Source organism: Crassostrea angulata, chromosome 2 (assembly GCF_025612915.1).
Source record: "Crassostrea angulata isolate pt1a10 chromosome 2, ASM2561291v2, whole genome shotgun sequence".
Classification (NCBI taxonomy): Eukaryota; Metazoa; Mollusca; class Bivalvia; order Ostreida; family Ostreidae; genus Magallana; species Magallana angulata.
The window spans coordinates 11,835,238-11,855,237 of NC_069112.1; the positions used below are offsets into that span (position 1 = coordinate 11,835,238).

The 20,000-nt window shown below is 33.8% G+C and overlaps 1 protein-coding gene across 1 annotated transcript; it reads left to right on the plus strand.

Moving 5' to 3' along the window:
- Window positions 1–17,311: 17,311 nt before the first annotated feature.
- Window positions 17,312–19,601, plus strand: LOC128170377 (putative protein FAM47C). Its single transcript, XM_052836154.1, is given in 1 exon segment — window positions 17,312–19,601. A coding segment is annotated over 1 exon segment (819 nt). The 5' UTR covers window positions 17,312–18,563; the 3' UTR covers window positions 19,383–19,601.
- The last annotated feature ends 399 nt before the right edge of the window (window positions 19,602–20,000 follow it).

Genomic DNA, 20,000 nt, shown 5'->3' on the forward strand with positions numbered 1-20,000 from the left:
TTCATTTACTTTTAAGCAACGTCTCCCGCTGTGGCCTTTCTTTGTATCAAAATTAACCATTATTTGTTAACATGCCCGACCGTAGATAAACATATTAATCCGTTAAGTTAAAATCTTAACACATTATTTTTCGTCATAACGATCTAGAAACCTCGAGTCGTTAGTTCTAAAAAAATAAAATGTTAACTGCTGGAACGGATATATCAAGTCAATATAATTCGTAAAATAAATTATATTTATAACAAATGTTACGATTTATGTTAAAGACAAACGTTTCTGGGCTGCATTTTACTAAAAAGCGACCAAATAAAAGAATGCTATTTTCGAAAAGGCCGTACAATATAGTTATCAATTTAGTTTTATTTCATTGATTTTGTATTAATTTTGATGAACAAAGACCATTTCCTCTCATGATACTGAAAATATTTATGACTTTGTCGTTAGTTCCTTTGTAAAACGCAGTCCTGATTCCAACAATTCGCACAAATCTTTCATGCATAAATTGTATCAACACAATATAATTTATCCGTTATATTAAAACTTAACACATTACTTTTCGTCACCTCGGGTGGTTAGTTCAAAGAAAATAAAATGTTTACTGCTGGAACGGATATATCTATTCAATTTAGCTCGTAAATTAAATTATGTTAATAACAAATGGCTTTATTTAAAGATCAAACCATGTACAAGTTCACAATAGTACTGCTAAGTTTCATTTAGTAGTTCGTACCATGGATTCAATAACAATGCCATATGTAATATTACGCAATTTCAAATACGCTTATTGTCTGCTATTGTTACGGAAAGTATTACTGTATAGAAACTCGTGTCTTTGGAGTATTTACTCGCTAGCGGTCACAAAGGGAAATGTTTTGTGTATATACGTATCGGATATTGATGTGTACATATCTTGACTTGGCGTCGTCGTTCAACGATGTTACGATTTTGTTAAAGACAAACGTTTCTGGACTGCAATTTAAAAAAAAAGCGACCAAATTAATGAATGCTGTTATTTAAAAGGCCGTGAAATTTAGTAATTCAATTAGTTTTATATAAATGATTTTGTATTAAATTTGATCAACAAAGATCATTTCATGATACTGAAAATATTAACGACTTGTCGTTAGTTCTTTTGTAAAATTTTGTAAATCCATCTTGTATAACTTAACAATAGAGCACAGTTCTTAAAGTCGTTTTTTGATTTTTACAGTTGACATGTTGAGTTATTATTTCATTCAACAATATTCTCAAAACCAACTTAACGAAATTAAAAGAGTCACAGTTCTGAAAGTCAGAGGAATTGTTAGTCAAAAATCATCTTTGCGTGAGCCTGCTCCTGTCAATTAAAAAAAATGTCTCAATCAGTATAATTCTACACAGTGTTGTTCATGACACCCGTAAATGTGGTTAAAACATCAACGTCTCCATTTAATACATATAAAAAAATCCTTTACTTAGCTTTATATTTTTTTTATTAAAAGGGGGAGAGAGAAAATGTGACAAAACCAAACATAATTGTTATACTGTACTTCTAACTGCACGCCTCTTCCACCTCGTCCTTTAGAGAGACCAGGTTCCTATACTCTTCGAAGTAGAGAGCGACGTGTTTCCCTTTCGCACCAAATAGGTGGACGTACACTTTGTCATTGTATTTGTTTATCACGACAGATTTTCCCCATCCAGTCTCTGCTTTTGCACGAAGCAGCGTGTTATTGTCTTTGATAAAATTCATCTTGTTTGTTTGATTTTTGTTTCACTTGCCTGTCAGTGTTGGTCATCAGGATGAGTAATATCCTTTATTAGTATCCAAATCATTTTCCACATTAGGTATAGTGGGAGATTCACTTTCCAGATTTTTATCATCACCAAAATCATTGCCTCCATCAATGTAAAATAGTTCATGATCATCATAAGTAATGTGAAATGAGCAGTGTGACATGACACACACAAATCAGTTATTTGGAAGACAAATTGGACTAGTTTAACATGAAATATAGATATAAACGTAATACAGAAATCACCGAGATTGAATGTTGAAAAATAAAAACTAAACATGGCAAGAAAATGTTATGAATGACGTAACTGTACTTCGATTTCCTCCTCCTCCACACAAGGGGCATCGTTTGACATAGAGCTCATGGAAGCATCTTAAACAGCAAGATGCATTCGTGCAGGTTTTACGCATGCAAGCATAGTTTGCTTTTTCCAAGCAAATTAAACACTCGTATTCTTCCCTCTGGTATTCAGGCCTATACCATGAATTTGAATTGATTCCAGAGAATCTTACTCTAATACCATTAGACATGTTGGAGTCTTTATATTTAAAAAATTTAATTTAAAATTAATATATACATAATATATGCTATCAACTAAAAAATAAAACCATAAAGAGACATCTTTATTACCAAAAAAATAATAAGATATACACGCTACCAAAAATATTAAAATTAATAAATACGGCAATGCGTTATAATCATTTTAATTGTGGTTGGAAGCTTGAAGTGAATAACATGTCTGACATGCAAGGCATTTTCAATGGCGTTAGGACCGCGCGCTTTGAAATCCCTTTACAACTGAATTTGCTCTCTTACGTCAACTGCGAAGATCCCGCTTGTTAACGCTTAATGGGTTTTAGTCCTTTTGCTTTTCTAACAAGGCGTCTCGCCATAAGGTATATCTGCATGCGGAATTGTTCAGCCTTAGAATATTTACAATATAAGTTTTGGAACAAAGACTCACAAACTCGTCCCCTTCAAATTTCAACTTAAGAAACCACGGTGTTCGTTTATTATTATTTAAATATTAGACAATTACTTTTACTTACTCAAATGGCATTCATTGAATCAAAATTAAATGTAGGTAAATATATCAATCAAACCATTCTATGGGGAAAAAAACATGATCAATAATCTGATCTGATATCTCTATATGTACAGTCATGTGAATCTGTAAATTATTTAGATACTAGTATTACAAATACCTTGTTTTGTCATAAAATATCACAGTAATACCATGGTATTGTTTACTATTTACATGGAATTTTTTAATTAATGTCTCACTCTCACTTTACATTTAATCAAGAGAAGTATGTGGTAAGGAAATTATTTAATGCAGAATTACTGGGTAAACATTTTAAAAAATAAATTAGATATATTGTTAACAATAAAAGTAAACATATTAACAAACAAATTCAGTGGAAATGTCATAGATCATCCTCTGAATTTGCATGAGCCTGCTCCTGTCAATTAAAAAAAATGTCTCAATCAGTATAATTCTACACAGTGTTGTTCATGACACCCGTAAATGTGGTTAAAACATCAACGTCTCCATTTAATACATATAAAAATAATCCTTTACTTAGCGTTTATCTTTTTTTTTTAACAAAGGGTAGAAAAAAAGGTGACGAAACCAAACATAATCGAAATGCTGTACTTACTTCTACCTGCACGCCTCTATCACTTGCCTGCCTATTTCACCTTGTCCATTAGAGAGGCCAGGTTCTTATACTCTTCGTATTAAAGTGCGACGTGTTTCTCTTTCGCACCGAATAGGTGGACTTACACTTTGTCATTGTATTTGTTTATCACGACAGACTTTCCCCTTCCAGTCTATGCTTTTGCGCGAAGCAGCGTATTATTGTCCTTAATGAATTCATCTTCGATGTTAAATTTGTGTATTACTTGCCAGAAAGTGTTAGTCATCAGAATGAGTAATATCCTTTATCAGTATCTAAATCATTTTCCACATTAGGTATAGTGGAAGATTTACTTTCCAGATATTCATCATCACCAACATCATTGCCTTTATCAATGTAAATTAGTTCATGATCATCATAATTAATGTGAAATGAGCAGTGTGACATGACACACAAAGATCTATTTGGAAGACAAATTGGACTAGTTTACCATGAAATATAGATAAAAACGTAATACAGAAATCCCCGAGATTGAATGTTGAAAAATAGCAACTGAACAGGGCAAGAATATGTTATGAATGACGATGTATTTCGATTTCCTCCTCCTCCACACAAGACGCATCGTTTGCCATAGAGCTTATGGAAGCATCTTAAACAGCAAGATGCATTCGTGCAGGTTTTACACATGCAAGCATAGTTTGCTTTTTCTCAGCAAATCAAACACTCGTATTCTTCCCTCTGGTATTCTGGCCTATACCATGAATTTAATATAGTTCTAGAGAATCTTTCTCTAATACTGGAGTCTTTATACTTGAAAGTGTTAATATAAATTTAATATATATATACTATACTCTAAAATAAATTTAATATATACATACTATACTCTATCAACAAATAAATAAAACCAAAATGAGACATCTTTATTACAAACAAAATTATATAAGATATACACGCTACCAAAAATATTATAATGAATAAATACGGCAATGCTTTATAAATTGTTGTTAGAGGCTTGTAGTGAATAACATGTCTGACATGCAAGGCATTTTCAATGGCGTTAGGACCGCGCGCTTTGAAATCCCTTTACAGCTGAATTTGCTCTCTCTTGTCAACCGCGAAGACCCCGCTTGTAAACGCTTGATGGGTTTTAGTTCTTTTGCTTTTCTAACAAGGCGTAAGTCCTTTTGCTTTTCTAACAAGGCGTCGTACCATTAGGTTTCTATGCATGCGGAATTTTTCAGTCTTAATTACGATATAAGTTAAGGATCAAAGACCCAAAAACTCGTTCTCTTCAAATTCCAACTTAAACAGCCCCGGTGTTCGTTTATGTCTTTTAGCGTGTTTGGTACAGCATTTCCGTGGAAACCAGTGATGTTGGACATTAGCTTTAACTTGATCAACCAACTTATTTTGCACATTTGGCTTAGTTTTCATTTATCTTTGTATGCATTTTATAGCATATTGCAAAACTTACAACAACAACAAATCTCGAGATAAGTTTCGATAGCGATGCGGTGGTCTAAAATTTTCTCTTGGTCTGAGTCTCCTCTGTACACGCGGATAATTCACAATCTGGTTTACAACTTGTTGTGGTTCGGGTTATCTTTGAGTTATTTGTTTTACAATTATGGCCAAAATAACAATTATACTGACATTCTGCAAAAAAGATAAAGGAAAGTGAGGCAAATGTTATGTTCATGAATTCAGAGAATTGCATGAGTGGGGTGATCTTAGTCTCGTGAATTTACCATTTTTGAATTTCAAGTTTTCTTCTCATTCTCACCATACCAACAACTATTACCACAATGACGAAGAGAATAGCTATCAAATAGATGTTTGGAAATTGATGTATCTTCTGAGATAAAAAAAAAAAAAAAACTTTTTAAAGCGTAAATATTGCTGCAGCTTAAAATTTAGATGTTATAGTATTAAATTTCTAAAATGGATGTAAAAGTAATAAGGGGGCAGTGTATAGCCAGGGTCATGACATTGAAAGTTCGAGACAGTGTGCAGTCATACAGTCATGGTTATGACCTTGAAAAGTGTTAAGGTCAGGTCATCTTTGAAGAAAAGGTCATAGTCTTTAAGTGGAAAAAAACCCAAGGTCATGTGAAGGATAGAAATTGAACTGAGAGTAAATTTCATCATGAACAAGATAAAATCTCGAAGGCTATAAATTGAGACACCAATCTGTAAGTCAGTTAAGCCAGTACTTTGAATGACAAGTCAAGTCAGTAGGTAGAAAAAGACTTCTTAATTCTCAATTACAAATGCGCATGTTAATTTTAAGGCTTGAGATTATGGGGTTTTTTTTCAAATGTGCTCCTATCATTTTTAAAAAAAGATACACTTATATTAATTCATTATGTTCAAGTGCAAAACATTTAAACAGAGTACAATGAGATATCAAAAGATTCATTTACACATTAACAGAGTTTCAATTACTAGTCTCCTTTTAGATAGAAATCATAATTGAAACGAGGTAATTCAATTCATTTAATACAAACAGACACAACACGAAACAAAACGCAGTCTCGTTAATAGTCACTGTATGAATCAAAACCGTTCGGATTACACTCGGGACACCGGATCATTCCGAGTTGGTTCTCGTGATCTTTAGATAGCTGACAGGGTATCACTGTGTCAATATTAAATGTAAGTTGAAGTGGATTTCATCCGATCACCCAATCATATGCTGCCACTGTCTAAATTTTAGGAATAGACCTTCGTGCGTGGGGATGGTCCCGTCCCTTAACTTCCAGAGGTTCACGTACGATGTTTTAATTTTAACTAATATGTTACCTCCCTAGTGAAGTCGGTAGTCGACGTCGTCTTTATTCTTCATACCCTCTATTTCCTTTCCAATGTCTTTAATTTTGTTAATGAGGATCTTCCAACGACTCGGTGAATAACCTCTCCATCTCTCCATTTTTAACTACCTCGTGCACCGAGTCATCAATAATGATCATGTTATGATCTCCATTTTGACAGAGGGCGTTAATATCCAACTCGGACGGTAACCCGTGCACAAATGTTAGGTTCGGTAACTCTTTTTCCATTTCGTCAAATGCATTCTGATCAATACCATAGCAGTATAAAATATTATCAGGACTTGGTCCCTAAACATTTCCCGAGTATATTTCATTAGTTTTCGTACCCACGTAGTTTTACCAGAGCCCGTACAGCCAGATATAGACATCGTTGTATGACTCTCAAAAGGAAACATGTTTAGTGACTTTCAGTGAAACACCAAATGAAAATCATACGTTTGAACACATGCTTTTATTTGTAAGATAGACATATTCATTCAACAAATTCAATTCAAACAGACACAAATCGAAACAGTCTAGTTAATAGTCACTGTATGCATCAAAATTGTTTGGATTACACTCGGGACACCGGAGCATTCTGACTTGGTTCTGGTGGTCTTGCGATGGCTGACAGGGTATCACTGTGTCAATGTCAATTGGGAGTTGAAAGTGGATTTTATCCAACCTCCCAATCATATGTTGCCACTGTCCAAATTTTAAGGATAGCCCTTCAAGCGTGGGGTTGGTCCCGTCCCTGAACTTCCGGAGGTTCACGCACCAGTACGGTGTTTTAATTGTAACAAATATGTTACCTCCCAAGTGAAATCGGTAGTCGACGTCCTCTTTATTTTTCATACTCTCTACTTCCTTTTTCTATGTCTTCAATGTTGTTGATTAGGTTCTTCTAACGGCTCAGTGTTAGGCGTTTGCCTTTCCTGGACGGCTGATCGTCGTCTCCAACAATCCGGAGATCTACAAAATACTCCGCCTCGTCTTTCATAACGCTCAAAACTCTTCCCTTCTCCCAATTCCCAGCCGAACAGAGTTACGGGCATGGCTGTGTTGAATACAGAATGTCAGTATTTTTTATGACATTGTCGACTTTATATACTGTCGTGTCGTGTTTTTTTTTTGACTTTATATGGGGAATGTTTTACTCGCTTGCCGTGGGAGGACCCGTTTAGCAAAGTCCAGTCCAAAAGGTTTGGGACTATTGCTCTGAAAATAGAAGCAGGGAAGCCATCAGAAAATAATTATAACTTTATTGCTGAAGGTCTCCGATCAGAATGAACATAATATTAGTCACCGGGCACAATAAAAATTATGACTATATCTGCATTAAGCATTACAAATGTGGGTGTCCTAGCCTACCTAACGCTGGTGACTATCAGAGTGATTAAACAATACAAAAACACCCACTCTGTATAAACAATCTTAACAATGACATTTTCCTAAATAAAAGTTAATGTACACACTTGTCGAGGAAATTCGAACTTATAAAAGTAAATAGAGTCAACAGTTATCGGATGAACGAGACTTTACACAAACGAAGCGGTGATTCAAACAATGCATAAAATTACCTGAGTATTCTTTTATTAGGGATCAGTTAAGTATTTAAAGTATAAACTTACGATATAAAAATTAACTGTTGCATCGCTGTGCAGTAAACAAATCTTAAACTCAAGAACCAAAAACGGAATAACTATTTCCGACTTTGTAAAAAGAAATAAAGTGTAAATGCCGCATGTGCCAGTTATGAATCAACAAACCAAAATAAATATGATAAACTGTTTTAAATTAGAATTCGTAAACTAAAATATAATGACAACTAAAGTTAACAATTTAGAATTTAAAAAAAGCAAGGTTTAAATCAAATAAACTTGACTAAGAACATTAATGAAGTAAACATAAACTGAAACTTTGAAGAAAGCTCAAATTACTTAAGAACATATTTAACTTCACGATGAAAATAACTTTTATACATTCCGAAATAAAGAAATGAAAAAGATTTTAAAATAACTTTGAAATTAAAGAGATAATAAACAAAACCATATTTTACCTAAATATAGAAGCAGGGAAGCCTTCAGAAAATAATTATAACTTTATTGCTGCAGGTCTCCGATCAGAATGACCGAGGTAGGGTACGCTACCTTAATCGGAGACCTGGGCTTCCCTGGTCTATTTCAGCCAATCAAAATTCAGATTCTTTGTTCGTAGACTATTTTGGTAATTTTAAACTTTGACCCACGTGACCGTACTCGCCGGACACTGGCCAGGAAGAAATATTTAGTTTAACGTAGATAATCCCCTAACAAAGAAAATCTACTGACACCTGAGCACATTTTGAGCTTGACACCAGGTAAAAAAGATAAAAGGAAACCTTAATAACAATTATAGTTTACATCGTAACACCCATATGTAAATTAACTTGGTCGTCGGACTAATAAATTACATAATACCACCTTTTTGTGACATTGTTACTCCGCATACCAAGCTGAATAAGTTTTGATAAGAAATTCGACAACCTTTAGGTATTTACTTTGAACCGCGCTGCTTTGTACAAAAAAATATGTAACGGGTCAGATATACCGAAAACGACTTTAACAGTAATCATTATATTTAACATTTTGCAATGTATTTTGAATTAAAAGAAAAAGGCAATAAATGAATACATTGCTGTAAACCATAAACCTGAACAAAATATTGAGATCAATAAAACAAAATTACTACTCTACTTTATCAAACAAACTATGACTAAAAATTCCTCTACTAATAATCTTCACAAAACAATTTAACTCATATATTTAATTAAACACACATAGACTGTTAATAAACATATCTGTCCTTTCTGATATATTTCATTTTATCAAATCAAATATACAACATGACTACTTTCCCCCTTGCTCCAATTACTTTCGTCCTCGAAAGCTCAAATTTCAACATTTATTAACTTATTAGGGAAGTGGTAAAAGAAAATGAACCAAAACATATAGAAGAGGAGCAAAGTGAAACACCTACTGGGACATAAAAGATAAAAAAAATTGAAAATATAAATCATCATCTATCTGTAAAAAAAACCTTATGTAAATTTAAACATGATATAGGAAAGACAACAACAACAAAACAAAAAAATATATATATACATGTACTAAGTGATTCCCCAACACAAACAAAAATATCAATTACACTAATTCTGAGTTTATTACCAGTATTATTATATACAAGATTGTGAAAATACCATCACATTGTGAAAATGACTGTCCACCAAAAAAAAAAAACCAATGAGAATTGGAGAAGACAACTAGAGCAGAGCTCGTGGCAAAGCCCCGAGTAGGTCTTCCGTTGTTGCTGCGAGTTGAAAATATATGTTATATGGTGTCAAACGATTATAATGACTATACTTTCAGTTCTGCTTTTGTTATAAAAACGTGTTGTGATTGAAAGCCTGTATATAAAACGTGTTTTGAAAAAAGAAAGGAAGAAAATATTTTAGGAAAACTATTTGTCGAGCAGAGTTTATGCAATCGTTTCAAACATTCTTTAAAAAATGAGATGTTTAATGGCGAGTTAAATTTTCAAAGGGTAGCAAGCATTGTTATAAACAGTATGTACTCGTGATTCATGTCAGGAAGTGTATTTCTTTTTTAAACTAAACCCGCCTACAAAACACGTAAACTTTTCTCAAAGATAACTTCTATATTAAAATATTTCGAAATTTTTTGAAGACTATGTGCAAGTTTAGAATTGCATGCTGACAAAATTTACAGACCCTAAAACGTACTACTACACCAAAAAAGCGTGCGGCCTACGTGCGAGAAACGTTTCGTGTAAACCTTTTAGAGTTTCATGTAAACCGTTTAGCGTTTCGGGCAAAGCGTGCGAGAACCGTGTGAAATGTTCATCAGATTTCATTCGGAACTCTCTGACAAGTTAATTGTTTCAAAATGGCGCCCGTGTTTTACATTACTTTAACAAAATTGAACGAATTTTTAACAAACAAAAGAAAGGTATATGTACTAAAAGACGAATAGTTACAGAGTACATGTATATTTAACGTTTTCATGCGATGTTTCAGTACTGAAACAATTTTAAAATTCGCTATACATAAAAAATATTAAATACAGTAAGTGAAACATGATTTCTATTGGAACAAACCTAAATCAACTTTAACTTGCACGATCATGTTTTGATAGGCATGCATTTTTATTATTTATTTACATCGATAACTCCTACTGATAACTCTTACTGAGACCATTCGGCTGTGTACAAACAGCACACATAACCTCGGACATCGGGTGAGACCTGCACCTGGCTGAACCTGTCAATCAAACTCTGTGTATTTGTTTTCATTGGATGGTCAGGCGTCTCTCTTTTGTCAAAAGCCAATGGAAAATTAATGACTTCAAGGTAATCGGAATCAGTATTTGATGAAGCACACAATTTAAATGATAGAAAATTTATTAATTATTTGAACAAAATTAAATGTAAACATAGAGAGGAAATAAAAAAAAAATATTATTATGGGAATCTATACGCATGGTACTCAATTCAAATAGATTATATTATGATTTTATTATTTTATGTAGTAAAATCACCCTTCCAACTGTTACTCAATTACATAACAATTGATGACCTGGGGCTATAAATGTTCTGAGCTGTGTGCGCTGAAGTGACACAAGATTCTCGGTCGCATGCGGCAATTGAATTAACACAGACTGGCCGAATAAACAAAGTGGTGGGAAAGTGAAACAAAATGTTACACATAAGAAGAATCCACCAAAAATGATTTTCGACAGATCTTGTTATCTTTTCTCCAATTAAAAAAAAATCCAGCGCGAGCACCTGTCAGCGGGGCGGGAGGAAAGGGGGGGGGCAGCAATGAGTTCGCTTCCACAATGACACTACAGAAGTGATTAATATGTGACCGATAGAATATAATCTAAAGTTGTTTAAACTCATGTGAATATTTTTTAAAATAATAATCGAATGCCTCAATTCAGGGCATTCCTTTATCATGCTAGCCCCGACCGCAAACATGGAACTGAACAAGTAAAATCAATTTATATTTTCGTCTTAAACCAATATAATAGTTGAAAACATAATAAAATATAGTTGTGTCCATGCAAAATATGAAACATAAACGCGTCATAAGGTACATGTAGAAGAATACGAACCGATGGCGGATCACTTATCCACTCGCGCCGGATCTCCTCAGCCATGTGCGAGGGATGATCATCATTTAAAGGTTTAATATTTGAAGGGGGTGTTGATTTAAAACATTAATTGTACAGTTTTTAAAGTACTTTATTTACCTGAACAAACGAACCATTAGTTTATGTCTAACGATTTTTCCGATTTGGAGTAATATCGTTTATTAATATTCATTTACACTCAAATATTTAATTAAATATATATACAAGTAGGACAAACTTTTATAACATAAAATTAAAACAGTTCTTGTATATACGGCTATATTAACTCAAACACGTTCATATGCATGTAAGTGTAAGTCGCGGTGTGCGAATCTTGTGTATTACATAACCGCTTACCGCTAGGTAATGCAGCCGTGGCTGATCTCCTCGGCCGTGGACGAAGAATATATTACGTAAAGGTACAACGCACAGAAACGCACAGCTCAGAACCAAGGAAGATTTGAAAAGTTTGCAGTATAATGACCTTACTCTATCAAATAGAAGTTATATATTTTAAACTTAAACCCCACAATTGATCTATGTCTATTATTGCTTTAGAGAATGACATTGCTTTTATTAATTAGATGAACTATTTCTTACTTGACATCCACTCGTTTAATCCACAAAAGATTTTGTGTAATCAAAACTAAAACAATTCTTGAGTTCGCGGCTAAATAAACTCATATATGAGAGACGCAACTCTCGTGGATTAGATAACCGCTGACCGCTAGGTAGTCCAGCCGCGAGCATGGTAACCGATTTTCTTGGCCGCAGGCAAGGGAGAGCTTACGTAACGGTACACACACACATGCAGCTCTAATTCAAGGTAGATTTTAAATGCATGGAGTTAATAACTAAAATGTAATGCACAGAGTTTTTTAATTCCAAATTTTGTGGTTTACTAGAAAAGAAAAAGAATGTTTTGTTTTCCAATTGCCGTTTTTAATGATTGTGCACTATAAAAACTTAAAAACAATGACTTTAACTCCTAAAGGAAAAGCTTATACTCCAACAACAAAAAAAATTCTTATGAATTAATGCCTCCTGTATAAACCAGCATACTTTCTGCGGCAACTTTATGCCAGTTGTACGCACAAAGACTTTCGTTAACTTGTCAAATGAAAACAGGTACATGTCAACATGTAAAGCTTTTTACACTCATACTACACAAATCACTTACAAAATAACATTGTTACGACCTTTATGAGATCCCAACAAGCAACTTTTCCAGCGACAGCCATATCAAAATCCTAACCGTTTTTGAGTTATTTAGGAAAAACTTTTAGAGGCTATTGGCCCTTAATTTAAGGGGCCAGCCCTTTTTTATTGGTGTTAAATGAAAGCCCTTGATATTCTGCACAACTTTTATTCTACACGTCTTTACAAAATATTTTTTGTTAAAAAGATATAAAGGAAAATATGTCTAAATTTTTGCACTTTTTGGAATCCTGTTTTTTGACCCCTACCTTTTCCTAAATAAAAAACGTAATCTAAAAACAAAAACTAATGTGCACCACTACAATGTCTCTGCTATTCAAATTCGTTGGATTCCTATTCCCTGCTATCATAGTCTCGGAGCCTTTGTCTGGAAACCAAAGGCCCTAAAAAAATTTAAAAGGGGAATAACTCGTTACCGGAAAGGGAATTCTAACTTTTACGAATTGATGAAGATAGTGTTTTGTAAAGTCCATTAGCCCTGAAAATTTGAGCAAAAACCGTTCAGAAATGAGCACGATATGAAGCCTCAAAGTTCGCGTCTAGGAAGAAAAAAAAAAAAAAAGAAAAATAAGAATAATCTTAACCAGCACAATAATAGAAAGGTCTTCCGTTGGAAACGGAAGACCTTAAATATGGCTTGAAGTTTGTTAATATAAAAAAACAAAATTTGTTAGTAACAAGGAGACAAAACGCGTGATGTTTTGATGATTCTGTTTGTTTTTGGCAATTTGAAAAAAAGAAAAAAAAACATTAAGATTTAACCAATCCAAATATAAAAATTATCAAACTAAAAGAAATTTAAAGTTAATCTTTTTTTGTTTGTTAGTCATTGAAAGAAATTGCCAAAATTAATAATGCATTTATTGTAGGTGGAATGCATATTTGTTGTGAATAATGATTACATAAGCTCTGAAAGGTTGTTTTAAAATTATGTGTAACTTGTAATGTAAGAACGGATTGACAGAGAATTTGTGAGGGATTTGTATGGTTGTTTGTGTTTGTTTATCTGTGACAGAGAACTCGGACCATTTAGTAATGACTTTACAAGATGGAAATGTTGATCATGAAATATCAGAAATGATTGGTTTGGTTATGACATAGTATGAAGGACAGGGTGATAAATGGGTAATAGGAACTATAACACAGTTTCCACCGGAGGTTAACTCTAGTGCTATAATTTCTGCGACTTAGATTTGTACAATATATATATATATATATATATATATATATATATATATATATATATATATATATATATATATATATATATATATATATATCATACAATTAAAAGAATACCCAAAACAATGACCGATATGATGACCGAAGCATGTATCCAAGTAACTCAATCAATTCATCAGAAGTCTCTTTAAGAGCTGCTTCACTACTGGGCTCTCTATATATAAATGAAAGAACATTTTGAGAAGATGCATGGTGCACCTCCTTCAAAATTAACAAGGTGGTACAAATTTGTAGCCAAGAATGATTCTAGTCCTGTCGTTTCTATCTATGGCGTCGCATGTCAGTCTGGATTTTACAATTTGAAGCAGTTCAAAATCTCAAATTGTGTCACATCTAGTCGTGGGGCTTCACCTCGGCGATTTTCATTATTCTGGCACCAACAAACTCACGCCCATCAAGTCTAAGGCATGTCACAACATCTCCATTTCTTCTACACCGCTGACCTAAACTACAACCTAAAAATAAAAGATATAATAAAATCAATCACTCCCATCTGATTTCTATGGTTTGGACGCACATAGCATGGTACAACACTGTCCAACTCTACTGGTAACTGAAAATTGATTTCATACAGATTGTTCTTAAAGGGGCATGGTCACGATTTAAGTCAAATTTTATTTTTCTGTTTTTATTATTCATAATGCTTTATGAATGCATTTTTAATGATAAAATGAAATTTGGGTGCCCGTCAATGAGTTTTAAGCAAGATACAGGGCTCACAATTCTTCGTCTTTCACACAAGGCTCGTGCCCTGTTTTTGTTTACATAGGTTCAATATACCAGTAAAAAATCTTTTTCAAGATGATTTGTCTACATTCTTCTTCATTTAAATGAACAGTTCCCAATTATTTACACATTCATTTAAGGTATAAAACTAGAATTTTTACTTCAACTTTCAAAATGTTAACAAAAGCTTTTTTACATAGGGAGGAATTGTAAGATCTGTAACTCGTTTATAACTCAACAAATGACACTCAAATTTTGGTTGCCTGTTAAAAATGCCTTACTGAAGCATTATCAACATTTTAATCGAAAAAATAATTTTTGAACAAAATCGTGACCCCCTTTTAGTCGATTTCACTTCGGGGTTGTTTTTCTTCCTCCCAAACTTCATTTTTCTAATGTCCACACACTTGTGTTGATATGCAATAGACACATGTACATTGGCGCCGAGGTGCAGTCGGTAGTCGACCTTTTTCGTCTCTATTTACATTTTCTGTTTTAGTCTATTTCAAGACGACGTGCGGCCAAAGGTATTTCCTAGATAAACATTACAATTTCCTTCCTGAAACAAGGTGCCATACAGCGTAATGCGCAAAAATCTGACAAAATTATGTCCTTTGCAGGCACGTAGCATCAAGGAGGGGGGGGGGGGGGTGGCTTGGAAGTCACTCAGAAGACCTTGCACAGTTTTTCAACACTATCATCCGGGTCTGTTGAAATGCAAAACCCCGTAGACTTCTATATTTTTAGCCGTGTTATTATACAAGCTTATAAGCTAGAGAGGACGTTTTAAAGAAAGAATAATGAGAATCTAAAATGTAAACTCATATATAGATCTGCCACTTGCTATTTTTGCTATAGGTATTTTCAATGGATAATTAAAAACGATGAAGTAAAAATTTAGAGACATACCACTTCTATTATCAGAAACGATGTTTAAACGGGGGTCGAACAGTTGGGGGGGGGGTGTTATAGAGTTGCGTGCCATTAGTTTAAATAACATCCGATAGTTTACCATGAAAAAGGGCAGGAATTTGACCTTTGACGTAGAAGGTAATGAAAGCAATTGCAATAGGCGATTCCGCCTAAAAATGACACACACTGAAAATAAATTAGGTTTTTTTAAAGTCAAAATCACTAAGAAAAAAGTCAGAGTTTGTTGTTCGTGACTGTTTTTTTTTTTCACCAGTTGTGGAAATCGTTTGGATTGCAAATGTTGCACTGCAGCATTCCTTGTTGATTCTGATGATCGTCGCGTTCAGAACAGCATTCCACGTCTTTTAATTCGGGTAGACAATTTTCAATGTCTGGCAATAAGTCTTTGAGAGCGTTAAATTCAAAAGGTCTAAAGCAGAGTCCTTTTCTAGTAGGAACAATGTCTGACTCTTCGTTCGGTTTCCAGTACTGACGAATATCCACACACGTAAACGTTGTATCCCAGATGCTAACTTTGCGCTTCGTTCTTGGAGATGGTTTCTTGAACGGAGTCCATAACCGAAAGCAAGTTTTTGAATTGAAACAACAGACATAAAACATCATGAAGCATACATATTTAGTTTCTATTTCTTCTACAATAAATGCAATAAAAAAATGTAGAAATCACTCACATCAAACACGCAGAAGACAGGCTGTAAAAAAGGTTTAAAGCAATATATAAGTGTCATGTTGATATTCAGATATAAGCATATAATTCACGATAAGTTTTCATTAACACGGTAGTGACATGTTAGTGAGTTTTACATTAAAATATGTAAATTTGTGTTAAAAAAAACAAAAAAAAAAAACAAACAAACCTTTGACTTAAATTGAATTCTTCCAAAGAGGTAGATCGTAAACAGAAAAATCGACACTAAGCATACATATGAGTGAGGGGGTGTAAAAAACCAGATCTTAAACAACAATATCAAGAATATTTACTTACTCATCACTGATGGTGATGACCTCCTCTTCATTACTACATAATAAATAAATACGTTATATGAATTTAACTCGAAGGAAATTTAGTCCAGCAATCATAAAATTCAAAAAACATGATATTTTGTAAATTTATGATACTTACATCAATCTTCTCGGGGCATTGGGTGGTAACCTAAAAAAATAATTTTTTTTTTTTTTTTTTTTTTGTAAAATTGCATCTGTGATTTTATTTATTGTATTAGGATGTTTCGTTACTGATTACTAACCCTAGTCCACAAGGACGTTTATTCGGCGTGCTACAAATTAAAGATATATTTATGAGTATACCATATGAAAGCAATATTTTAAGTATGTGAATGTAGTTATAAATACCATAAAGTATGTATTACTCACGTGATAGGTGTACTGAAATGTAAATGTTAAAGAAATTTGTAAGAACAGAAAGAGTGTTAAAAGCCATAAGAAGAGGAATAAAAACCATTTTAATACATTTTACAAAATATCATACCTTGCTGCTCGCTTGTTCATTACGGCATCCATTCTTTAAATAATAAATAAAAATGTTAAATAAAATTATCTGACCTGTATAAAGTAAATTCCAAATTTCATCATTTTTGTTCTAGCACTCACGAGCATGGTATATTTTCAATCTGTGGAAGTAGTGTTCGAAGTCTCCCTTCGATTTTTGTGATTTCTTCCACAATTTCCCGCTTTTCGGCACAAATACACCTCCTTAAACATATAAATATATATATTTATATATATATATATATATATATATATATATATATATATAGATCAATAAAAATTTTTAAACGGAGTGAGCCCACATAAAAGTATATTAAACTATTAATTTGAAGTAATACATACAAGTCTATTTTGGAGAAAAAAAGACGTAATATTGGGGTGTTTCCTCCGTTTTATACAAAAAACTCATGTGATTTTTTGGATGTATCTCATTGGTAAATTTTCGATACATACCCTCTTTTCACCACAAATAATTTTGTTTAAAAAATCCTTAAAGTGTGGAATTTCGTTCAACAAAGGGGGGGGGGGGGTTAACTGGTTTTTAGGTGATATGAATTAAAAAACCATTTACTCAACTGACATTGAATTGCGCTCAAAAACAATCAAAAATGGAGTATTCACATTAAATTTGAAATTTTCCATCAAATTGAGTAACGACCTTTAGCGATACATCATCACTTTAAAAGGTGATCAGGGTAACCTGACATCACCTTACATAGCTATGCGGGTCACATATTGAAATGTTCCATTTTTCTCATTATTGGTGTCAACTCTAATCAGTTAAACAAATACGTTGCGTGAACTTTAAGTAAAATCATACACATACAAATCATTTACATTCAATTCATTCAAGTAACAACTTAAACTGCTCATTTCAACATGTTTTGTTTTATACTTTGTGTTCTTCTAATCGGAAATATAGCAGCGTGTGATTTTTGTCAACCTACTGCCTTAGGTTCACATTGCATGGGTGAAATTGTTTGTCCGACACACACTAAAGTTGTAACTGTACAGTGTTATGTGAAAGAAATTATTTCCAGTGAGCCCATCGGACAGTTATTAATTAATTGACAGTGTGATTCCATTGAAAATTTTGTACATTTTTGTTTTAACAATAACATACGGGAAATTGTGATGCTGGAGGCAAAGTCAGAACCTCTCATTTGTTCAGGTAATTTTTTGTTAACAAATCGTTCTGTCCTAAAAACACACTCCGTCTTCCAAAGTGTAGGGGGGGGGGGGGGTCAGATAAAATCATCCTTTCTATCTATCTTTTCTTTCTTTCTCTAAACATCTAAGGGTACCTTTTCGTGGGAAAACTCCGCCTCCTGTCCGATTACACACTTTCAGCCAATCGCTACCTTGTAAAATACTGCTGACTACAAAGGAAAGGGTGCGCGACTCGTGATCTCAGATTTCATTTCGTAACGATGCCTTGCGAGCTAGTGAACGGGAATCCTATCTGTCCGCCAGGTACATATCATAATTGCATAACTTACATGTGTTCAATACGATGATATGATTACGTTTTTAATTGAAATAATTATGATTTCAGAAGTAACACCATCACCCCAGATGCCTGGGGAAACAGACGAATGTAAGTCATTATTTGTTGAGTTAGTTTTGTTCTGTCCTCGTTCCTTTTTTTCGTTATGTTATTTTTATTGTTATTTTGGAATTTTGTTACTGTTTATTTTTTCCAGTTATTTAATATTTACTGTAGATACGAGTTCGCACCGTTCAACTTCGACGGGTACAACAATCGTCATTGATCGGACACAACATTTTAGATCCACACCAATGCCTACTACTCAGCTACATACTCAAACATCCATTTTTTACAATACACAGTCATCAATATTTTCCCGATTTCATGAACATACTTCCACTCCCGTTATTACTTGGTCTACTATACACGCATCCATCCCCCTCAGTACTCAGTCTAGGACACGTGTGCATGTATCCGTCCCCCTCAGAACGCAGTCTTGGGCACCCTTAACCACCCCCCTCACTACTCAGGCTAGAACACGTGCCACCACCCCCTTACTACTCAGGCTAGAACACATACCACCACCCCCATCACTACTCAGGCTAGAACACATACCACCACCCCCCTTACTACTCAGGCTAAAACACGTATCACCACCCCCCTCACTACTCGGCCTAGAACACGTACCACCACCCCCCTCGCTACTCAGGCTAGAACACGTACCACCACCCCCCTTACTACTCAGGCTATAACACGTGTGATCACCACACTCATTAATCAGACTAGGATACATACCACCATGCCCCTCACTACTAAGGTCAGGACATTCCTCACTACTCAGGTTATGACACATACCACCACCCCCTCACTACTCAGGCTAGTGACCAGACTTCCACCTACAAGAACACTATCACATCGAACAATCAAAGTAAATATGTTTATTTTTTCTCTAGCTTCTTAATTCTTCCCATATTTATTTTCCTGTGTTGCTTTATCTACTGTCAAAAAAATAAAAATAAACACCAATTAACTCTACCAGATGATTTTCCAATGAATGTGATTATTGACAATTATGTTGAAATACAAAATGATAATGAAGACATTATTTTTGAGTGGAAAAAATCTTTAAGAGACATGAAATCCATGAAAACAAATGAAACTTGGATTTAATTTTTTGTTTTGTTTGTATATAATATATTAAAATTTTCATGTGAAATAAAGATTGCCTTACCTTTAATTTGTATGCATTGCATGTTATTAATTCTTCATTTCATTGCATTATGTCTTAATTTTATTTCTTCCATGCTTTTTTTTCTTTTTGTACTAATTCATGTTGCTGAATGGTTTGTGCATATAAGTAACTGAGTCACTCAATATTTAAGAAAAAAAATGTATTGATTGGATCCTGTTTTAGTTTTTTTTAGCATGATTGTTTCTTTTTCTGCATGATATAATAACACCTGTTG